Source organism: Chrysochloris asiatica, unplaced genomic scaffold (genome assembly GCF_000296735.1).
Source record: "Chrysochloris asiatica unplaced genomic scaffold, ChrAsi1.0 scaffold00021, whole genome shotgun sequence".
In the NCBI taxonomy this organism is placed as follows: Eukaryota; Metazoa; Chordata; class Mammalia; order Afrosoricida; family Chrysochloridae; genus Chrysochloris; species Chrysochloris asiatica.
Window position 1 is genome coordinate 27,392,371 of NW_006408539.1, and position 24,968 is coordinate 27,417,338.

General features: G+C 41.7%; 1 protein-coding gene across 1 annotated transcript in view; it reads right to left on the reverse strand.

Moving 5' to 3' along the window:
* The window catches only part of NETO1 (neuropilin (NRP) and tolloid (TLL)-like 1), a 163,021-nt gene extending 138,293 nt beyond the window's left edge, over positions 1-24,728 (reverse strand). The window contains exons 1-4 of the mRNA XM_006837553.1: positions 24,622-24,728; positions 22,828-22,881; positions 22,451-22,588; positions 13,952-14,200 (exon numbers count right to left, since the gene is read on the reverse strand). Coding sequence (XP_006837616.1) covers positions 13,952-14,200; positions 22,451-22,588; positions 22,828-22,881; positions 24,622-24,649 — 469 coding nt within the window. The 5' untranslated portion in view covers positions 24,650-24,728. The remainder of the gene's footprint in view (positions 1-13,951; positions 14,201-22,450; positions 22,589-22,827; positions 22,882-24,621) is intronic.
* Between the last annotated feature and the right edge of the window lie 240 nt (positions 24,729-24,968).

Genomic DNA, 24,968 nt, shown 5'->3' on the forward strand with positions numbered 1-24,968 from the left:
GAGTTGGTTCTGACTCATAGCAACCCTGTATAGGGCTTCTGAGGAGCAGCTGGTGGGTTTGAACTGTCGACCTTGGGGTTTGCAGTCTAGTGCAGATCCTACAGCGCGATACCAGCCTTTAGTAAGCAGTAGAGTATTTTGTCATCTGAACAAACTCACTGCTGTTGAGTGAACTCGGACTCCTAGAGACCCTATAGGATAGAGCAGAACTGCCCCATGGGTTGCCAAGGTGATAAATCTTTACAGAAGCAGACTGCCCCATATTTCTCTCTTGGAATGAATGGTGAGTTGGAACAGCTGGCCTCTTGGTTAGAAGCCAAGCATTTAACCACTGCACCACCAGAGATGTGAGAGCAAAAACCAACACCAAGCCCACTTCCATTGAGTGGATGTGTGTAAGGTCAAGAGCTGCAGTAAAGGGTGTCCAAAGCAGACCTTCCCAAAATATACAGTCTGGAGGCAGAGCCAGGAAGTGAGATGTAGATTCAGAACCCAGAGAAGAAGTAGTGGGAGGGAGTGGGGGAGGCCGAGATTCAAGTTGTCAAGGAAGGACACAGCTTGTAGCTCAGGTCAGTGAATGAAGCCAAAAAGGAATGAATCAGTGGCCGCCAGACAGCGTAACAATGCTCCCAGCAAAGAAAGAACAAAACGCATGGAATGGAAATGGCAGTAAAGGTCAAAACAGTAGGAAACAGAGAATTAAGGGCAGTTGCATTATTTTTTTTTTCAATCATCAATCCTTTCCTTTCCTTTAAAATTTAACACACAAATATTATTTGAGATGTCTATTAAAGGAATATGCACATGCAAGAAAGCAAGGGAGGGGTAATTTTCCTACCAGTTCACCAATTGCCTAAGACAGCAGGTCTCTGCAAGGCCTGCTCATTGTTATGCCCCTAGAAACCTTCAACAGCAGATGTGACCTCTCATCACCATGGCAACCCTCATCTGTGCCTTTCCCAATCATCAGCACAGCCACTGACCATGCCACCAACTTCCACTTCGCTGGCCAGCCAAAGCCTATAAAGGAAATGGGTATTCCACACAGACTACTGGGTGCCATGTTGGAAGTGCACTTACAGGCAGTAGGGAACCTGTGAAACTGCCTTCCCTCTGAATCACTTAGAGGAACTTCTTGGGGTTTTGAAGTGCAAATTCCCCAAGAAAAGTTTCTAGGGAACAGAAGAGTCTTCTGATGCTGGTTATGATCAATAGCAAACAGAGAGTAGTGGTATATTCATGACTAAGCCTTCTTCCTATTGTAAAAAGTCAAAAGGAGTTCTTTTATGGGTCCATGCCCTGCTGTGTGTAAGTCCTCCTACTGGATTACAGTCATCCTGCAATTCCTGAAGTAGCTGGGAAGGGAAAGTGCCATAAGGACATGCTGAAGCAGAATTTCCAGCCAGTCAGCAGAGCTGAGGAACGGTGGCCATGTGCCAATCGAGCAGGCAGGGACAGATAGCAGAGCTCTTTTGAAGCAAAGGCATCATCGGGCAGATACACCAGGAAGAGGCAGACGTTTAGGGAGTGCCAACTTCTACAAATAGCTATCACTGCCACCGACACAAGCACTGCCTTCCCATGCACATCTCTCCAAGGGAGGGTCCATCTCTATTTTCTAGGGTAGCCGGCATAAAGATGGAACCAAACCTTATCATCACTGAGTTAACACTGACTCATGGGGGCCCTCTGGATAGAACAGAATGGCCCCATCAGGTTTCCAAGATAGTGATCTTTAAGGAAACAGACTGCTACATCTTTCTCCCCAAGAGCTACTGGCAGGTTCCAATAAGATTTCATTTATGCTTAACCACTGTGCCACCAGGGTCCCTTAGCATAAGGATGGCACCCACACAATCCAATATATAAAAGGTGTGCATACATCCACACAAATAGGGAGTGTGACTTTACAAGTATGAAAGTCCTGCTTACAGAACTGGCAAGCCTGTCCTTGGAACATTGATCTTTCAAATAATTCTAATGACAGACACCAATTCTGAGGCTTCCTGCCTCTGCTGGGAATACTTACATCATTTGTTTATGTTTTTACATCATGCTAGTATGTCTTTCTGAATAAGCACTTGTAGGTAGTATGTTTCCCCTGCGTGCTAGAACTAATTGTCACAAATGCCATGCTTAAAAGAGCACAAAGTGAGGATCTTGCAGTTCCAGAAGGCAGAAGTCTGAAGTGGACCTCAGTGGATTGAAAGTAAAGCTGTGGGCACATCTCTATTCCCATCTGAAGGCTCCAAGGAAGAACGCATTCTTTGTCTTTCCAATCTTCTAAATGCTTCCTATTTTCCCAGGCTTGTGGTTCTGCCCCTTATCAAAGCCACAGCCATGGGGATTGGTGAGAAACTGCATCAATCTGACCTTATTATCCTCTTGGCTACTTTCGTCCCATGTAAGGATCTTTATGATTGCACCTGGATAGTCTGAATAATATGCTGTTGTAAAACGCCATCTAGTCTGTTCCAATTGGCCCCGCATCATCCTCACAATCCTGGCTATGTTGGATCCCATTGTTGTAACCACTGTGTTGATCCACCTTACTGATGGTCTTCCTCTTCTCTCTGACCCTCTACTTTCCCAAGCATGAGGTCCTTCTCCAGAAATTGGTCCGTCCAGATAACATGCCCAGTGTACGTGAGACATCCTTGCTTCTAAGGGACATTCTGACTATTTTTACTAAGACAGATGTGTTCGTTCTTCTGGCAGTCCACAGTATATTGAATTCTTCACCAGCATTGTAATTCAAAGGCATCAGTCCTTCTTTGGTCTTCCTTATTCACTGTCCAGCTTTTTCATGCATATGAACCAATTGTCAATAACCAAGGCTTGAGTCAGGTGCAATTTAGTCCTCAAAGTGATACCTTTGCTCTGTAACACTTCAGATTTGTCCAATTCCATATATCCTTGGATTTCTTGATTGCATGACTTTAGATCCAAGTAAAATGAAATATTTGACAACTTCAATCTTTTCTCCACTTTTTTTTGTGTCAATGCCTTCAGTGCAGCTTTAAATTTCTCCTTCAAGGCCATCGGTTCTTGATCATATGCTACCTCCCGAAATCATTGAACATTGACCATTTTTTGTTGCTGTTACAGTGACTGTGTATTCCTTCCATCTTCTTTTGGATGCCTCCTGCATTGATCAATTTAAGCTGCCCAAGTAGCATTAGATGTAGATATCCTAATTCATGGTATCTGTGAATATATCATGTTATATGGCACAAGGGTACTAAAGTTACAGATAAAATTAAGGATGCTACTCAACTAGCTTAAATTGACCAATGCAGGAGGCATCCAAAAGAAGATGGAAGGAATACACAGTCACTGTAACAACAACAACAAAAATGGTCAATGTTCAACCATTCCGGGAGGTAGCATATGATCAAGAACTGATGGCATTGGAGGAGAAAGTTCAAGATGAAGATACCCTAATTCTAACTACTACAGATAGCTTCTCTCTCATAATAGACAATGAATTCATTGTAAGGAAAACAGGGTCTGATCTGATATATACTGAACTTCTACAGTGTTAGCTGAGTAAATCAATAAATACATACAAGCAGCAAAATATAGACTTGTAGAATTAAATAATTAATTCCAGGTATTTAGTTTAAGAGGAATAACATGGGTTAGATTTAACTAGCTATAATGGCATACACATTGTAAACTGAAAACATCTTCATTCAAGAAAAGTAACACTGTGCACTGCTTTCCCAATAAACCCTGAATTTATTTTGCACATAAATAAAATGGCAAATACATCAAAATATCGGAAAATGGTAAGGAAAAGAGAGGTTTCAAAGAATGAAAAGTTTTGATAATTATGTTTTCTTAGGCAAAATAAATAGGAATTAGCTACCAGAGCTCCTTACAGGAATTAGAGCATTTGAAAATAACATCCTTTAACTGTGCAGCGATAAATTAAATGCTAGGCAGCTGGGGTAGAGGAAGAAAATTCTACCATTAGGAGACAGGAGAGTGCAAAATGGAGGCCGGATATTGGTACTGTGTTTTTTCTTTTCTCTATTTCCCTTCTTTAATCCCTCTTTTGTCCTCCCCCCCCCCTTTCCTTTTCTTTGCATGTTCCTCTGTCTCCAAATATCCTTGTCCTTCAAGGCAGTGTCAGTGAGGAGCTGATTGGTCGTGTGAAGCTGGCACTCCTGTGATAATGGGACTGATCAGGTTAGGGACTAGTCGTGATGATTCCTTTGTTGGGAAATGTCCCATGTCCTCCTCTTGGGGCTCCTGGGTGTGCTCTGATCTCAGCACCCCCTCACCCCTGCATGGTCAGTACCCTGCAGAGCTGTCCATAGTAGGCCTGGAAAGAGCCAAGTGTGAGGTCACTGAAGACCATTTATCACAACAACAGGCCAGAAGGACAGCTGTGCAGGCAGTGAGAAAACTCTCTCTGGAAGGAAGAGGTCACATCTTTCCCTGGGGACGGAGTGTGTGAGCCACAGTTTTCAGGTAATGAGAGAAACACACATGCAACTGACACCATGTCAGCAACACCGGAGATCTGAGAAGAACACGGGCAGTGTGGTCCAGTGCCTGGGGCAAGGATGGACTGCAAGGCAGAACTTTCCAGCAGATGGCGAGGAAGGAGAGAGGAATCACGGCTGAGAACTGGAAGACATCTCAGGCAACATGGGAAGGTGGATTTTTAAATCCATACACCAGTTCATGGCGAAATGTGGGTGATATAGTATTATCCTGTAATTGAATTTCTTAATATAACTGTGTTAAAAGTACTTGCAATATGTGATATAATTAAAGCCATCATCTCAACCTTTGTAGAAGGTGTGTCAGCCTAGAGATTACATAACTGATAAGCAGTAACTTAACTTCCACAGAGACACCATGAACCTGAGAAGACATTTTTCTCCAAAACTTTGGATTCTTTATCTCTACCCTGAAAAATTGGAAAGAGATGAAGGCCAAAGCCACCTTCAGCTCTACAAAACAATGCACTTAATAGATGGATGTATCTGTGACGGTTCATGGTCCAGTCCTCATTATACAGCATTCGAAGAAGCACAATCTGACAATCAGTCATGAGTGGAATATAAACACACCTGAGCACTTTGTCCCTCCTCTCTGGGAAACAAGATGAGGAAGGCTATCTATCTGCACTGAAAACTACTTAACACGTTTCCTTCTTCTTTGCTACTTTTCTCAGTATTCTCTGCACAGATGGGAGCTAATCCTGGAAATTGTGTCTCCCACTCTTGCCTTCTCTCCCGAATACCTACCAAATCAAACCACATTGGTCTCTGTTACTCTCTTCCTCATCTCTTCAACTCTAAGCACTTTATTATCAGTCAAGATTAGATCATACAAGTCATGGGGTAACTGAGTAAAAGTAAGGTCTAGAAAACCATTTTTCTTCATAAAAACACATGGCACCTATTGCACATTGGTCATTTTGTCCCTGTTATAATTCACCATGTCAGCAGTTCAAACCCACCAGCTGTTCCTTGGAAACCCTATACAGAGTCCCAGTGAGTTGGAATGAATACGTGGCACTTAATAGCAACAACAAAGTCTAAAGCTTTCAATTCAATATCTAGAAGAAGATACCGAAAGAAGACAACATTTTTCTCCTTACATTTTCCATTGGTTAGCTTTTGATGGGGCTAGTATTAGTATATCTGGGGTGTATAGAATAAGCACCGTACCACAAGATTGTTTTGAACTGCAAGGTCGGCAGTTCAAATCCACTAGGCATTTCTCAGAAATCCTATATAGGGTCTCTTCAAGTCAGAGCTGAGTCAATGGCACTAAACAACAACAACATATTTTAATTAGAGTTGGAGTCCTGGCATGGCTGTAGGATAAAGCCCAGTACCACAAAGTCATCTGGAACCTCAAGGTCAGTGGTTCAAATCCATCAGCTTCTCCTTCAAAACCCTATACAGGGTTACTGAGTCAGAACTGACTCAACTGAACGTAACAGCAATAACAACACGATTTAATGAAAACGGGTTAAAATGTATGTATACAAACTGGACTAAAACTACTAAATCCTTTATCGTTAAGTGAAAAAACAAAGTACTCAAATCATGTCTGAATTTTAACTTTAGACTGTAAAACATTCTAGTCCTTCATCTTTTAGTGAAAATTTCAAATTACACTTCAGAGTTTTTAAAAAGAACTATGTATGTATATATATGTATGTTTTTCTTAGCTAGATAGTGGGAGTTGTGAAATTTGCTTGGGCAAGAAGGTGTACATATATACATATGCTTTTACATATGCATACACATCTGCATACAGAGTCCCTGTATGCACTAGAAGATCAGCACTAGTCCAGAAGGGACTTTGAACTACAAGGTCAGTGCCACAAACTCACCAGTAGCTCCTCAAAAACTCTATACAGGATCACTATGAGTCTGAACCGACTTGATAGTACTTAACAGCAGAAAACGTACACATATATACACACATATATATGGAGTCCTGGTGTGGTGCTGTAGGATAATGTACAAGGTCATTTTGAACCCCAAGGTCAGAGAGTCAAACTCACCAGCTGCCTCTTGGAAACCCTACCCTATACAGGGTCGCTATGGCTTGGAATAGGGTCGAAACTGATTTTACGGCATTCAACAACAAAAGCATGGAGTCCAACATACATATATGTTGTTGTTGTTGTTACGTGCCATTGAGACGGTTCCGACTTACAGCAACCCTGCATAGAGTTTCCAAGGAGCAGATGGTGAGTTTGAACCACCAACTTTGCAGTTCAAACAGACCTCATAGTCTGTAGTACTGTAGGATCAACACTGGACCGTGAACCACAAGACTGGCAATTCAAAGGTTCAAAGGTACCTACAGCTCCTTGGAAACCCTACACAGGGTCGCTATGGGTCGGAATCGACTCTATGACACTTAACAACAACAATATATACATATACACACACACACATAATGTCATTTTGGACAGCAAAGTCACTTTGAACCAACCACAAGGTTAGCAGTTCAAGCTCACCAGCCACTCCTCGGAAACTCTATACAGGGTCATTACGGGTCAGAACTGACTCAATGGCACTTACCAACAACAAAAATATATAATAGGAGGAGAGTGTTGCTCCATACAATAAGTACTAGACTGAAAACCACAGGGTCGGCGGTTTGAGCCCATTGCCACCCTGTAGGTGGATGAGTCTTTCTTGCTCCTAAGATTTAAAGCTTCAGAAACCCTACACAGGATTGCTCTGAATTGGAACTGATTTAACAACAGCACTTTGCTGCCAGATCATTCCCTGACAATACACTGCTTAAAGCATTTGGTTGTTATAAGATTAAAGATCAGCAGTTTGAACTTAGCAACCCTATGCAACAGTTCTACCTGGTCCTATAGTCTTTATGAGTCAGAATGGACTTGACAGCAATGAGTGTGTGTATGTGTGTGTGTGGTTTTTGTTTTCTTACCCAAGCAATTATCAGAACTCACACTATATGTTAAAAAACTGAGAATGTTTTAATCAGTGCTGACACGTGCATTTCCATCTCTGATAAAAAGAGACAACATGTTGCTTTGAACAATTAAATAATACTAATTTCATGGCAGAATGCTCACCTGACTAACACAGCTCAGTCACTAAGCACAGACATCTTTTTCAAACACTGTGTTCAAATCCCTGCCTTTGAAGTCTGTCAGCATGGAGTCTGAAAGGAGACAGCCAACCAGGCAGAAAAGTCTGGAAACAAGTTAAGCTCCTCAGAGGGAAGGGTTTCAGTACAAAATATCAGAAAACTATCATCCTATGCAACAACTCTACTCAGTCCTGGGTTGGCACTGGGGGTTAATGCGTCAGACTGCAAAGTTGTTTGAACAGCAAGGTTGGTGGTTCAAGCTCATTAGATGCTCCTTGGAAACCCTATACAGGGTTGCTATGGGTTGGAATCGACTCAACGGCACTTAATAACAGCAACACTCATTTAAATGTCCTTGCTGTTGTTGTTGTTAGGTGCCATCCAGTTGGTACCGCCTTATGCACAGCAGAATGTCAGGCCAACCTCAATGCTGTGGCCTCCCCCAAACTCCCATAGCTACTACTTTGGTTCATATTTCTTTATTTTAATTTCTCTAGTAAGGCATGAGTAAGTTTTTCAATCTGAAGAAATACCATGAATAAAAGGGGAAGATTTTATATACATCATACTCTCTGTTATTGTTGTTGTTAAGTGCCATCAAGTCAGTTCCAAGCCATAGCGATCCTGTATAGGGTAGGGTTTCCAAGGAGCAGCTGGTGAGTTTGAACCACAGACCTTTCAGTTCAAATGACTTTGTTGTCTGGCGCATTAACTCACAGCACGACACCGGAACTCCTGTAGATGGAAGAAAATCTCTCCATCAGGAAACAAGCTACTAATGAGATTGGAAGAACTGTTTACCTTCCCTTAGAGTCCAGCAACCTAACTGGAGGGTACAGCAGACAGGCTGATCAGTTTTTGTCCTTAGTTTATACTTCAAAGGAGCAAAAAAAATTGAGGTGGGCCAGTCTGATGGAAACTCTGGTACATAGTGTTTATGAATCAGGCTGCAAAACTTACGGTCAGCTGTTCAAAATTACCAGCTGCTCTGAGGGAGAAAGATGAGGCTTTCTGCTCCTGTAAAGATTTCCAGCCTCAGGAACCCTGTAACAGGGTCGCTATGAGTCGGAACCGACTCCATGACACAATCACAGGTCTGATGGAAGAGGAAGTCTCTGGAGACAATGATAGCTGAGGTATTCTCTACTTATAAAACATTCTTAGTTTGAGTACAAATTGTGTGATATGGGGAAATGAAAACCACTTTCTTAGAACTCATTGCGAAATCATAGCATTTTCTCTGTGTTGGCTGTTTTAAATATTTTTATTATGGAAGTAATAATGAAAATACAATTGATTGCAACTTACAGTAACCCTGTAAGCCAGAGTAGAACTGTAATCTTTATGAGGGAGTCCTGGTGTGGCATTGTGAGTTAATGTGCTGGACTGCAAGGTCTGTTTGAACCACAAGGTCATTAGTTCAAGTTCACCAGCTGCTTCCTCGGAAACTCTATATTGGGTCGCTATGAGTCAGAACCAAATCAATGGCAGTTAATACAACAACAACAAATCTTTATGGGAGAATGCTGTAGGATAAGCACTGGACTATTAACTGCGAGGCCAGCAGTTTAAACCCACCAAGCTACTCTTTGGAAACCCTATATGGAGTCGCTATGAGTCAGAAACACCTGAAAAATAATAATCTTTATGGAAACAACCTGCCACAACTACCTCCCAAAGAATAGCTGGCTGGTGGGCTCCAACCACTGACCTTTGGCCAATTGCTAAACTCATTTAAATATTATACCACCAGGACACCATTCCATTTGCTTTTATTGCAAAGCTGTTTGCTGATAATTCCTTTTCTACAATGAAAGTGCTTTTGTGTTTTAACAAAAGGACTTTAATTTTCAGATGAAGAAATGAATATACTTATGTTACAATAAGGAGCACTTCTGGTACTGTAGGCTAAGCACTGGACTGCTAACCACATACTTGGTAGTTCAAACCCACCAGCTGCTCCACAGAGATAGGAGGCTTTCTGTGTCTGGGAAGATTTAGCGCATCAGAAATCCTATATAGGGTTGCTATGAGTCAGAATCAACTGGATGGAAGTGAGTGGGTTTTGGTTTTTACATTGCAATTAGCACTTTTATATGGGTTTTTTTTGGATTGCTTTTGGTTGAATTGTATGTATGGGAATTATCAAGCTTTGCCTTAATTAACTGTGGGCATTTTCAGTGATTTTGAAAGCCTGTCTCTTCTCCAAGTAGGAAAGTATGTTGGTGAATAAATCCCACGACAGAGCTGAGCCTACACAGGTACTTCCCAACAGGTGGTAGTCGGGAACCCTCTCTCTCCCAGGCTTCTCCATCCCTTCTTTGAGACTCTCACTGCCCCTTACTCTCACAGGCCCCAAGTTCATAATCAGTTTATTTCTCCCTGGCTCTCTATCTCCCAATGTTTTTACTTGCAAGAGTATAATCTGAGGTGATTCATCACCAAATGTCCTGCGTAATGGCAGGATATCCAAAATAACTAAGATCAGTGAGCTAGAAGATGTGGAACTGTCAGACTGTTTCAGGAGGCCCAGAAGACCATCATGAAGTGCGCTTCTGTGGGACCTTCGCTGGTTCTGCTCTCCTGTCCCTCTACCCCCATCTCCACACATTTCCTCCAATTGGTTAGTTCCCTCAAACCAACCATTCTGGTGCACAGCTACTAGAAACTACAGAAGTCTGCAATGAAAAGACTTTTCCTTTCCCTAAACTGAGTAGGTAAAAAAAAAAAAAAAAGGTGAAAGATAGATAGTCAGATATTAAGAAACATAACTTTGGAGAGAAGCGGCACAGATTAGTTTTCATGTCAAGCAATATGGGCTTAGATAAGGAAACTGAAGAGCAAGTGAGCAGATCCAGGAGCCCAGTTATCAGCATTTGGGACCTAAATCACCATGGAAAAGCTACCCATGCTGAGAAGAACCACTCAGTAATCTCTCTGGAAAACAAGATTAGGAAAGCTTTCTCTCTGCATAGAAAATTACTTAACAATCTTCCTTCTCCTTGGCCAATACATAAAATACATTGCTTCTTTTTGTTAAGCACCATGAAGACATTTCTGACTCATAGCGACCCTGTGTAGGGTTTCCAAGGAGCAGCTGGTGAGTTTGAACCAATGATCTTGTGGCTGTGCAAGTCAAAGAATGCAACATTATTCCCACAATTTATAGCAAACAAGAGAGGAAGATGAGAACTAAGGTGTGCCTGACCGAACCTATGGTACTTTTAATCACCTCATATGCATGTGAAAGCTGGATAGTGAATAAGGAAAACTGAAAAGAACAGCACATTTAAATTATGGTGTTGGTGACAAATATGGAATACAACATAGACTGCTAGAAGAAGGAACACATCTGTCTTGGAAGAAGTACTGTCAAAATGTTCCATAAAAGTGAGAATGGGCAGACTTGATATCACATACTTTGGACATGTTATCAGGACATCATGCTTGTTACATAGAGGCTCAGAGAAAAAGAGGAAGAGTTAATGAGAGGGATTGGCATAGTGGCTTCAACAATGGACTTAAACACGGGGACATGTGTGAGGAAGTCTTTCCTTTTGTTGTACCTGGGTTCGCTATGAGTCTGAATGAACTTGACAGCACCTGGAAACAAAAATAAAGTTAGGAAACCCAATCTAATTCCAGAGTCAGTGGTCTTCCTAGCTCCTAACCACCATGCTGGAGCTCACTGTCTGTAGGAATGTAGTGGGTGGGCCTTCATTTACAGGAGCTGGAGCACTGATGCCTGTTTCACAGTACACTGTGACTCACCTCTGTAAGCTGATTTAGGGAACGTTTCCCCTCAGTTTTCCATGATCATCACCTGGATTATATTGCCAAATGAAAAAGAACCCACAGTTACAACTAAAGCCAGCCTAAGTTCCAATTCCCTAAATGCTGTCTAAATGATTCCCAATCCTCCGACATTTCTCATTCCATCAACTCGTTCACCAAATCAGTACTGCCTTTCTATGAAAGGAGAAGGATAACAGTCCTGGAAATCTGAAGGAGCAATTCTCCACTGTCCTTTAGAGTTACTATGAGTTGTAGTCAACTTGAAGGCAGTGAGTTTGTTGGGTTTGGGTTCTCTAGGTGGCACTAACAGTTAAGCATTTGGCTACTACACAAAAGGTTGGCCATTAGAACATATCCAGAGGCATCTCAAAAGACAGGTCTGGTGATCTCGACCCATCAAAATCAAAAGGACAGCATTTACCCAGGAACAAAATTCAGAAGGCTAGGGAAAGGAAACAGGCAACAAAGTGAAGGAGTGGGAGAAGTCAATGCTACACTGAGGGGATTGTAACTCAGAAGCCTGTGGAGCAGTTCCACTCTGTATACATGGGGTCACCATGAGTCAGAGTCTGCAACAACAACAGAGAAACAAGGAGCGAAGAGAAATGATTAAGGAGAAACATAGCGTTCTGTAACCAAGGAAAGCTGATAGACCCTGATCCTTTGTGTTCTCAAGACAAGTCAGAACCTTGGACAGCACTAATGACGCTGGAGTTGGGGCCTGCATTCCCACAGAGCCAAGACTTTAAATCCTGCCTATAATTCTGACCATCTCTAAACGCAAGGTGGAAGTTAATTTAGAGAAACCTAAATCTAGACTTTGACATTACGCTTAGGTCCCAAGTAAACTAAAAATTAGTGGAAAAGAATAAAATGCACACTTCCATTGGCAACTGGAGCACTGATATTCTGCCAGGCGAATTAATCTATATGTTTTTCTTTTATTGGAACATACTGAATTTGCTTCATAATCACATATCAAATCCATGATGCCTGTGAGTAATCCAGTAACAGTAAACACAATTAAAGTCCTTAGTAATCTTGCTGGAGTCCTGATGTAGTTCTGTGGGTTAATGCACCAGACTGCGAAGCCATTTGAACTAAAAAGTCAGCGGTTCAAGCTTACCAGTGGCACTTCAGAAACCCTATACAGGGTCACTATGAGTTGGAACCGACTCGACGATACTTAACAACAACAGCAATGACAGTGATATTATTGAAATTATCCTCATGCTTCAGGTCGATACATATAATACACAGTGTTTGATTTATTTAACATAACCAAATGTCAAAACAAAAGTCATCATTCATCTTTTATTACATATTTTAATATTTTAGTTTTGAATCAGAGAATCCGAGCGCTATGCTGAGGCTACTTGTGAAACATGGAACAATAACTTATAAAATGTTTTAGAGTTTCCAAATTCTCCTATTACTTCTCCTATATCCTAAATGAAGTAATATATGCATAATGAAAAAACTAAGTATACATAAATAATGTACGTTTATTTGAAACTTGAATCATTTTTTACACTGGGTAAGAAAAACTCCTTTCTGTCAGCAAATCCCAACTTGATGCAGTATGGTGCCCTTGTGTTTTAAAAAGGTGAGAACCTACTTTCAGTGTCATGAATAAAGTCGTTAAGTGCTGTCAAGTTGGTTCTTGACCCTGTCACGTTGGTTAGTAACCCTGTCTTGGGTTTTTGAGGAGGTACTGGTGGGTTTGAAACACTGACCCTGTGGTTAGCTGTTGTTGTTAAGTGCTGTTGAGTCGGTTCTGACCCATAGCGACCCTATGAATAACAGTATGAAACACTGCTTGATCCTGCACCATGGTTAGCTGTCCAGTGCTCATCCTACGTCATCGCACCAGGACTTTACATAAAATGGGCTAACCAGAATCACAGGTTCCCTTTTTAATATTAGAAGGTTAAAAAGGTAAGTTGACAGAAAATGAATCATTTCATAATTGCTGATAATGTCTGCAGGCCTTGCAAATGAATATGTGGCTGGGATGGGTCTCACTTTTCTTTTCATCAAAGCCCTTAGGAGTTTGCACTTCTCAAAAGAGATTAGGCTGCTTTTTCATGTGATCCATTTGCTTCAAAAATAATTATAATTTTCAGAACAAATGGCCTTTTTATCCAAGTTCTCCAAAGAACATTTTGATGGGTCCATTTTACAATCCTACAATGCCTTTCACGTTTATTGGGATTCTATGCATAATTAGTTTCTTTATTACAGTCTGTCTCTCAAATTACTTATTTCAGAATAATCAACATCCATTTAATTAATTGCATTGCAGATAACCTTGTGGGCCTTGAGTCACTACACTTTATCTCAAATGTAGCTAATTTTTAAGGGGATAATTTTTCTTTTCTCAGAATCTCTAGAAAGACTACATTTGCTTTTAAACAAAATTAGAAAATTATTTGAAAAATTACAATACTGTCTTACAAACATTTTTGTATTATGAAGATAGAAGACTCAGGAAGAAAAAGACATCAGTTAAAATTTGAAGAAAAAAAAAAAAAAATCACCTACTTACCAGGTGTGAAGTTGTATCGAGCTGAAAATCCCATTGATTCCAGCTCTCCATCAGCAAAAAATTTAATCCATAAAAATCTTCCACTGGATTTTATCACAGGTGGGTTCTGCTGTCCACAGAAACGTCCAATTATTGGAGAAAAGCCAAAAGGTCCATCTCGAACTTCAATATGATCAAATTTGCACTCCCAAGAAGGTTCAATAGAGTACTTTTCATCAAAGTAAAGTTCAATGCACTGTCTTGGGGCAGCTGGGGAAGAAAAAATAGTGTTTAGAAGGTCATTTAAAACATCTTTAGTTTGATTTTTATGATTCTCTTTCTGAGGGGATCTGGACACTTTCTAACAGATTCTGAACATGATATGCATGGCAATGCAAAATAAGCATTCGATTGTTATCATTCTACTGATTGCATTGTTATTGTTGTTAAGTGTCCTTGAGTCAGTTCTGACCTATGTTGTTGTTGTCAAGCGCCATCCAGGCGGAACCAACTCATAGCGACTCCATGCACAGCAGAACGAAACAATGTTCGATCCTGGGCCAACCTCACCACCGCTGCCACCCCCGAGTCCATCAATGATGCCACCTGGCCGATCCATCTCGTTGGAGGTCTCCCTCTTTTTCTCTGACCTATAGTAACCCTGTATAGGGTTTCTGAGGATTGGCTAGTGAACTTGAACCACCGACCCTGCAGTTTAAACCGACTTTGCAGTCTAGTTCATTAATCTACAGCACCACACCAAGACTCCACTGATGGTATAAGGTCTACTATTCGTGTAACTATGTCAAAAGGGTCCTTACAAGAGATGAAGATGCACAAACTATTATTCTGATAGAAAGTCAACCTTTTCCATGTTTAACAATTTTAAAAAGTAGTCACAGTATGAAAGATTGCTCAATCCAGTTGAGAATGTATAGGAGCACCCTTCTGCCCCTTTCTTCATATTTTTTGGTGACCCCTGTGTTAGGTCAGAAACCTCCTGAGAACTGTTCAGCATAGAGATCTACAAGCATCTCCAGTAGTCCTCAATGGACATATCTTGATTAGAACACAGTGCCAACGACAAGGGCATGAAGAGGAATTTTTCAAGAACACAAAACTGATGGTATCACTCTCCAATTTAAACTTCTTCATTTGCTCTCTCTGAGCTCTAAGATATTGATCCAAACACTTCACATTACCTATAAGATTCCTAAGGGCATTTTACAATACACATTACTAGTGTTTTCATACAGAATAAGTTCAGACACTCCAAACAGGACATTCTCTTCTGAAATAGCATGACTTTTCCAGCTTTCATACTTTCTTACTTTCATGTACCTCTGATTTGTTCACTCCTATTATCCGCGGAAGAGAGATGAGGCTTTCTGCTCTCGTAAAGATTCACAACCTTGCAAACCCTGTAGAGGGTCGCTATGAGTCGGAACTGACTCCACGACACATAATAACAACAACATTATCCACAGTGTGGCACTGTGGGCAAAGGCACTGGAACACAAGGTCGGTTTGAACCACAAGGTCAGTGATTCAAACTCACCAGCCACTCCTTGAAAACCCTATACAGGGTCACTATGAGTCGTAACCAACTCGATAGCACTGAACAACAACAACATTTATCCAAGAAGATCTTACTTAAGCAAACCTCACTGTCTATATCAGTTCATGAAAAAACAAGAATCGTATCTTCTCTGCAATTCTTCCTCAGCACTTAACTCAGTGTCTATCTTGGAAAGTTTCTCAAAAATTCTTTGTTGAGTGAATGGCAACCGAGATTATCTTCACAAATATATTTCATAACTGTAGAAATCATGGAAGAGCTCAGTCAGGCTGGTGGTGATGATGGAGTCCAGTTGGACTCACAGAGACCCAGAATCCGGTTTCTGAGACTGTAAACCTTTATGAGAGCAGAATGCCTCATCATCTCCCAGAGTGCCTGGTAGACTCAAACTACTGACCTTGCAGTTAGCAGCCAGCCCAGTGGGTAATGCACAACATATACTACCATGGCTCCTTTAACTGGGCTTGTTGTTGTTGTTGTGTGCCGTGGAGTCGGTTCCAACTCATAGCAACCCTGTACGGCATTTCCGAGGCTGTAAATCTTTACGGGAGCAGAAAGCCTCATCTTTCTCCCATGCAACAGTTGGTAGTTTCAAACTGCTGACTGTGAGATTAGCAGCCAGATTTGTAACCACTACGCTACCAGAGCTCCTTAACTGGACTAGAAACCCTTAAAATTACTATATGGCTAGATCGACTAATGGTGGCCCCACCAGTTCCAGTTCCTGGCATTCCAGCTCATATTCAGCCAGGACACCCCCAGAACAACTATGTTGTTCTTTTCAGGAGCTTCTGAGTAGATTTTTAACATGCATCAACCCCATGTGACATCACAGCCCCATAGGGATTCATAGGCTGGAGTCTTTACAGAAGCAGATCAGCAGGTGTTTCTGCCAGGATGCTGCACAGTGAGTGGATTAGAACTGTCCACCTATCAGTGAGCAGTGACCTGTAGTTCATTTCACCGTACACTACTAGGGCTCCTATAATTATGAAGATACAAACACACGTTCTTCCTAGTCAATTAAGGACAGTGGCTTGAGTCTTCTGAGGGACTCCTAGCTTCTGGACCTCATCTGGAACTACCTTCTTCCAGAAACGCCCACGTTCAGACCTGACAGGCTCTGGTCACTCTGTGATCAGCAGCCAATCGGAACGTTCACTGTACATTCATTCTCACCTTGATCACCTTAAACCTAAAGGCTTACGTGCGTAGGTGTCTAAAGTTTATAACACCTGAGATTCATGGTGATACGGAAATGAGAACTTTAGGGATTAAAAGGTAGCCCTGAAGCTTACTAAGTATTAAATGGAAAATCAACTGGTTAAAGGTCAATGCATGTTAAATGAGTACTTTAAATATTGCTTATAATCTCTGAACATTTTTCTGACTACTGGAACACTGGAGAGGGAACATAGTAACTCTTGCAAGAAAATCAGAAATGATTTTAGTTTACATTACTCTATGTCACACAGGTCAACAAATGCAGCATCGACTATAATGTAATTGTTCGATAAATTTATTTTAATCAGAAAAAAATTTAAATATCCTTAAAAGGCATTTGGAAAATGATATTTGTTGTTTTTCCTAAAATATTAGGACAAAAACAAAAAAAAGATGAATGCTTAAAAACTGAGACCAATATGTGACCCATATATATTAGTATGCTAATTTTCGTATTCTTTAGAATATGTAACCTTGCTTATACCCTCTTTAATAAGCTACTATGATAAATTTTGGAAGAAACAAATTATTTTAGAATAAGGGCTAATACTTTTAGATGTAACTAGAGTTGTTGTTGTTGCCGTTAAATGCCGTCGAGTTGGTTCTGACTCACAGTGACCCTGTAGAGGAATTCCGATGAGTGGCTGGTGGGATGGAACTGCTTACCTCGCTGTTCAAACCAACCTTGTGGTTCAGTGCTTATCCTACAGTACCACTCATGAATCCTTATGTAGAGTGTTGTTGTTAATTACTGTCGAGTTGGTTCAACTCATAGTGACCCTGTATAAGGTTTCCAAGGAGCTGCTGGTGGGATTGAACTGATGGCCTTGTGGTTTACTGTCCAGTACTGATCCTACAGCACCACACCAGAAGTCCAGTGGAGTAGTTAATGTGTGTTAGATTTCTTTGAATGGAGAAAGCCAAAGCAATGAGAACAGTCCTGAGTTAACTTACTAAAATCTCTTTCTTTTTATATCTCTATAAATTCCAGTCTCCTCATACATCTGCTTCCCATTTTCCCTTGAGTTCAGTCCAACATGTACAAAAAAAAATCCCTCTCAGAGTTCCCTTAAGAAATCATACTGTATAGCCTCTGATTTGTTGTTGTTAAGTGCCATTGAGTCGGTTCTGACCCATAGCGACACTGAATAGGATTTCCAAGGAGCGGCTGGTGAGCTTGAACCGCCAACCTTGCAGTTCAAATGGCTTTGCAGTCTGGCACATTAACCCACAGCGCCACAGCCTCTGATAGACCACATTATAGAGAATTCTATTTGCTTTGGCCAGACTTGTTGAAATCAGCCAGACACATTAGAAAATCCTACTAGCTGAATGTTAGGTGATAGTAAAATGCGTCAGAAATAAATAAGTACACTGTATATTTCCTGTTGCATATTTAAAAAATAATAAGTGATATTGGCACATGAGAAATGTTTGACGCTGTCTAGGTCCAACTCCTTAAATTTACTTTTGTTTCACTTCCTAATCTCTCCATTCACATCTCTCCTGTGAGTCCTCTTTTATCCCAACCAGATCTTGCTTTTCATCTGAATAGTGCACTGGTAAAATGAAATGGAAGTCCCCCTCTCATTTGAGGGAGTTCACAGATCACTTTAAACCTTAATCCAGAGGCTTGCCTCTCCATGACTGGTCCTCCCTTGGAACTGCTTACCAAAACCTATCTTACATTATTAATGGAAGATATTGTTGATGTTTTTGCCTTTCTTTCTTTCTTTCTTTCTTTCTTATCCATTTTTCTAGTGTTCTCTAATTTCTAGAGAACTACCTCTGTCCCTTAAAAGAAAGGAAAAAAAGAGGATAAAAGAAAGTAAGAAAGAAATAACTGCAGTAGGAGAGGAAGATAGGAAGGGAAGGAGGGAGGGAGGAAAGACGGTGGGGGGGTTGTAGTGAGAAAGGCAGGATGAGAGAGGTAGGGAGGGAGGATGAATCTGTCTTTCTCTGTGTGTCTCACAGTCCATAAATCCTGCCCACTCACTCTACCAAGCCTTGTGAGCTAGCTCCACCCCATGTAAAAACTGTGCTCACACTGAAGACACAACAGCCTCCTAATTGTCTGGAGAAGCATTTCTGGACTGACTAGATCTTTCTTTGCTGTAACCAACTGCACTGCACATTCATCACTCCCTAGGTGTCCCCCTGCTGCTGTGACAACCCTCTGCTTCTTTGACCAACTCTCTAGGCTTCGCCTTCTCAATCTAAGTTACTCCTACTCAGCCTATTCCTTAAGGTATTTTCCAGACCTCTAGCATCAGGGTCAGAGAAAAAGAGGAAGGCCCCCATTGAGATGGATTGGCAAAGTGGCAGCATCAATGGGCTCAAGCATGGCAACAATTGTGAGGTTGGTACAGGACCAGACAGTGTTTTGGTCTGTTGTACAGAGGGTCGCGATGAGTAGGTACTGATTCGATGGCACCTAACAACAACAACAAGCAGCAGCTAGAGGAGCCCTGGTGTGGCATTGTGGGATAATGCACTAGAGCACAAAGTCAGTTTGAACCACAAGGTTGGTGGTTCAAGCTCACCAGTGGCTCCTAAGAAACTCTACACAGGGTCACTATGGGTCGGAACCAACTCAACAGCACTTAACAACAACAAAAGCAGCAACAGACCATGTATGTAGTGCTGCAGGATTATGTACTGGACCGCAAGGTCAGTTTGAACCACAAGATTGGCAGTTCAAACCTACTAGCTGCTCCTCAGAAACCCTATATAGGGTCGCTGTAGATCAGAAATGCCTCAACAGCACTTAACAACAACACTCTATATATACGGACCCCTAGCATAGTGGTTAGGAATCAGGCTGCTAACCCCAAGGTCGGCAGTTTGGAAACTACCAGCTGTTCCACAGGAGAAAGATGAGGTTTTCTGCTCCCATAAAGATTTACAGCCTCAGAAACCCTGTGCAGGGTCACTATGAGTTGGAACTGGCTCCACGACACATAACAACAACAACAGTGTAATGCCATAGAATCAGCACTAGACTGTGAACCACAAGATCAGCAGTTCAAACCCACCAGCAGCTCCTGGGAAAACCCTATGCAAGGTAGCTGTGTGTCAGAACCAACTTGATGGCACTTCCCAACAACAAGGACATTTTATGTTTTTCTCTCACTGTGCATCTGTACTGTAGTTGTCACTGGCATCACAGGGAAAGCTTTATATTACAGATGCCTGAAGTTCCACCCAAGACCAATTAACTCAGAATTCAGGGGCAAGTCCAAGCATCTGTCCTTTTCTGTTTCTTTTTAAAGTGGAAGTACAGTGCTCCAAATACTGTCTTTGAATAGTTTCGATTTTAACAACTTCAATAATCATTACATTTAAAAACTTCAAATATATGTTTTCAGATGCCCCCACTGCATTAAAGATCCATCTATCCAATCTCTTTGATGTTGTTTTTTGTTAAGTGCCGTCGAGTTGGTTCTGACCCTGTATATGGTTTTCTAGGAGTGGCTGGTGAGCTTGAACCACTGACCTTGAGGTTCTAACTGAGCTTGCAGTCTAGCGCATTAACCTACAGCACCATACGAGGACTCCAATCTCTTTGATAGACTTCTTTAATAACACTAAAATTAGCACACTAATTTTTCTTTGAACCTTCTTACTCCACCTATATTCTACAAGTATGGCAATTCCGCTGAACAAGTCACCAAGTAAAAACCTTTTGATTATGTCCACATCACGTTCATAAACATCTTACATTTCTCACTCAACCTCAACACCACTTCTCTAGTTCAGGTTTGTGCTAGCATTTACTTGGTCTTTTGCAAAAGTTTCTTATTGTTGTTTTCCTTCAGCTTATTCCTCATCAGAATAGTTTTGTTGTTAAGCACAGTTGAGTTGGTCCTGACACATAGCAACTCTGTATAGGATTTCCAAGAAGCGGATGGTGGGTTTGAACCCCTGACCTTGCAGTTAGAAGTCCAGTGCTTCTCCTATAGCACACCCCCATAAAGATTGCATTTCCATAAGGATAACAGTACAACTCTAACTACAGGGTAACTGTAAATAGCAATAGATTGTACTTTGCTATTAATTATATTATTGAAGTTAAGTACAACTTTTCATTGAGAAGTGACTGGCAGTCCATAGGCAAGATTACTAGCTCTACATGCACCAAATCACACCATTGGTTCCATCTCAAGGAATGCAATCCACTGCCTCCCTGTGACTCCCATCCCCAGTCCAGTCAACACTCCCATCCCCTCTCAACCCTGTCCCCAGAACAAGGTTGCACTTTTGACCTTGAACAATTAACCATCCCACTGTGGGAGCACCTTACCAGGGGCCCTGTCTCCCTATATAGCTAACTCCTGCTTAGCTAAAAATTGGACCACCAAGATAAGCTCCCTTCCAGACCTGAAGCATGGCAGAGGGCTATCGTCTCTGGTTCCTCTAGTCTCCCTCTGACCAGCAAGCCCAGGCTTGGTTACAATTTTGAGATTTGTTCCACATTCTCCCCAACTCCATCTGGGACCTTCCAATGTGATCCCCCTCAGCTGGTAGTTAGGCACCATCTAGTTCTTCCAGCCCCAGACTCATGGAGACTGGAGGCCACATGCTCCAATAGTTTACTGGATTAGTTGATTCCAGGCATCTTCAATTCTCATCATTCCTCTTTCTCCCACACGTGGAAAGAACAACAGTTTCACCCTAGGTGGTCATTTATGAAATTTCAAGATTTCAGACACTAAATCAGTGGTTCAAACCCAACAGCCAGTCCTCCAAAACCCTATACAGGGTTGCTATGACTCTGCTCAGGGTTTCTGAGGAGCAGCAGGTGGGTTTGGATAGCCAAAATTTGGTTCCCAGTCCAAAGCACCCCCGCCCACACACACACACATGATTTCCAAGGTGCAGTTGGTGAGCTTGGACTTCCAACCTTGCTGCTCAAACCAACTTTGCAGCCCAGTACATTAATCTGCAGCACCACACCAGGACTCATATATATATTTGTTGTTAAGTGCCATCGAGTCAATTCCGTCCCATAGTGACCCTGTCTAGGGTTTCAGAGGAGCAGCTGGTGAGCTTGAATAACTGACCTTGCAGTGTAAATAGCTTTTCAGTCTGGCACATTAACCCACAGTGCCACACCAGGACTCTATGTGTATATGTATATATGTTGTTGTTGTTGTGTTGTTAAGTGCCGTCGAGTCGATTCCGACCCATAGCGACCCTGTACAGGGTTTCCGAGGGTGTAAATCTTTACGGGAGTAGAAAGCCTCATCTTTCTCCCGCGGAGCAGCTGGTAGTTTCGAACCGCTGACCTTAAGGTTCGCAGCCCGATTCGTAACCACTACGCTACCAGAGCTCCTATATGTATATACACACACATAATTCTAATAACTATTAAAGTAAACTATCTATGTACTCATTTCAAAAACTGTTTCCCATTGGGTAAGATTATGTTCACTATATATCAGAATGAAATCAGTTAACTCATTGAAAAACAAACTTTCAAAGTTGTTGATTTGTTTTTATTTTCCAGAATCTATTTGTTTATAGTCCATTATTAATCATTTCCATTATTAATTGATTCCAGATTCTACAGTTATTTGACTTGTTTGAAGATATCTATGCACATAATCTCCCAAACCCATTTAATAATGTCTCTAAGTATACTGTTGATCCAAGTCTTAGAGATGGCCCAGGCTTGGTCTGTTGTACTACCCAGTGTTCTCCCTCTACCTCCTCACCTTCTATGATGTAGATGCACTCCCGGTCAGGGGGGTACTTGCTGGGGTAATTGGGAGAGGTAAAGACACCTCCATCAGCATGTTTTGTCCAAGTCCCACACTGTACTGAAGTCTGTGTTTCTGAAGTGGTTTGCTTTTCTGCAGAAATAAATAAATAAATAGCTATTACCCAATTTTCTATAAAACTAAAAATAGAGAGGACATTCTTACAATATCCATTAGTAAATTAATTTCTTAATGCTGTCTTCATCAAAACCAATCAATTATACACACCATAAGATTTCCAGATAGTCTGGAATAAGAAGAAAATGTGGGAATATTGGAAAATGCAATGCAATTAGAGGTTTTCCACTCTCATTTTAACCGAAGAAACATACCTGTTCCTTTCTTGGTTGCCCCAGACAAATGAAGGATGATTAAACTTGCTACAACTGAAACAGCAAAGAAAAATAAGAGAAAATGAGTGTACACTGAAATGACCATGTTTAATAACAGAGTAATATAGTTTAAAGACCAAATGACATCAAAGCAGAACAATTGTATTATTGCTAAGGATTCCAAGTAGACTTGGAACTTGAAAAGCTGATGGCAAATGCATAAACAGAAGAACTTAGGGATCTTTTAAGGGAATTCAATAAAGCTGGGAATGGGTTAGATTCCTAAGATGAATGTATACTTCAAGACTCAGAGGCAATATTCTTATCTACTGTCCTAGTGTGGCCCTGTGGGTTAATGCGCTGGACTGCAAAGTCAGTTTGAACCACATGCTCAGCGGTTTAAACTCACCAGTCGCTCCTTGGAAACCCTATACAGTGTCGCTATGGATCAGAACGGACTCTAAGGCACTTAATGACAACAATAACATACAATGGAGTTTCAAGAACCACCATCTCTTTTCTAAGTTCCCCTTTGTGAGGGACATTGTTGAAATCTCTCATGGAGGAGAGAGGGTCCACAGGAACAGGGAGGAAGAAGAAATGTCAGCAATGAGAAAAGCTCAGTGATCTACTGGACCCCAATTCCAATGTGGTTTGTACTTCATGAAAGAAATCCAAAGGGAAAAGGAATCAAGCAGATGAATTTGGATTGGAGGCATTAGGCAGCAATATAAAAATGCACATTATTCAAATTTACTGAATATATCAATTAAGCACAGTCCTTAGTACTAAGTGATGAAATTAATGTTTCCCAATCTCATCTTTGACTTAACACGTATCCAGAAATATATGTTTTTGGTTTTTTTTTTTTTTTTAAAGAAAGGTCGTTTATATGGACATTTATTTATGTGAATCACATTTTTAGAGACTGATGTGCAACTTAACAGTAAATTAGATAAGACCTTTACAGCCTGAACTTCTATCTCATTTCCATTCTCTTGATCTACTACTACACAGTTTTACAAAACATAAACTGAGAAAACTATGGAAGTAATTTAGCCTCATAAACTATGACTTTTCCTCTTCTATTTTATTTTGACTACTTACACATTGTTGCCCAATTACCTAAAAAGTTCTAGGTTCTATTAGTTGCCTAATAGATATTTGAAGGTTTTCTACTGTGCTTGTTAGCCATGTTAGGCACCTCCAAGAATTACTCTAAACCTTGCTTCATAATGTCAAATTCCCACCGCACATGCAGGGTTTCCGACTACATGGGTAGACAGAAAACCTGGGTACACACTCTTAAAGCAACAACAGATATCCACCAGCCAAAATAGAGTGCAGGTGAGTGTCAGCCTTCCACTCTCTAAGGTCTAGTCAGGTGGGCTTCAAGGGCCCACTGGAGTGACAAGAGGGTTCGAGAAATCTTGAAATCTTCCCACCTAGTGATGTTTCTTCTCACCTCAAAATACTGACCTGGGCTCTCAAGCTCTTTCCCCGGATCCCACGTTCCACCTTCCTTCCTCAAGTACCATTCCACAACCCCACGCTCTGCTCACCACTGCTAGATTCAGGCTTCAAAAAAGCCAATTGTCCCTGGGAGACCCCAGAGCAAACGACCGCCAAGGCGCGCCGCCCCCACGCCCCAATTTAGGATGCTGCAATACAGAAAGTTTCCACTTGCCGGGACCGGAGGATTGCAGGGTCCGGGCGCCGGCGGTCAGTCGTGGCGGGATGAAAGGAGGAAAGGAATGCAGGCGCAAGTGGACCGAGCAGCGGGTAGGTACTCACTGTGCAACACGGCGCGTCCATGGATCATGTCTGTGCGTTACACCCGAGGCTCCGAGCTCCACTAATTCCATTTAGAGACGGGGAGGCGTCCGGAGGCGGGGAGAGGATGGAGTGGCAAGAACGTCAATATACCACCAAGAGCCGAACTGGAGCGCCAATGGGTAGAGAGGGGCTCTGAGCGCCAGCAGAAGCAGTCCCCAGGCGCAGATGGGTGGACAGAAGCTCCAATACAGCCAGTGTCAGCCCCCGGGCGCAGAGAGGTGGAAAGGGTTCCGAACCCTGGCACAGCAGACCAGAGCGAGGGTGGGTGGAGAGGGGCTCAGAGCCCAGCAGCAGACACGCTGCGC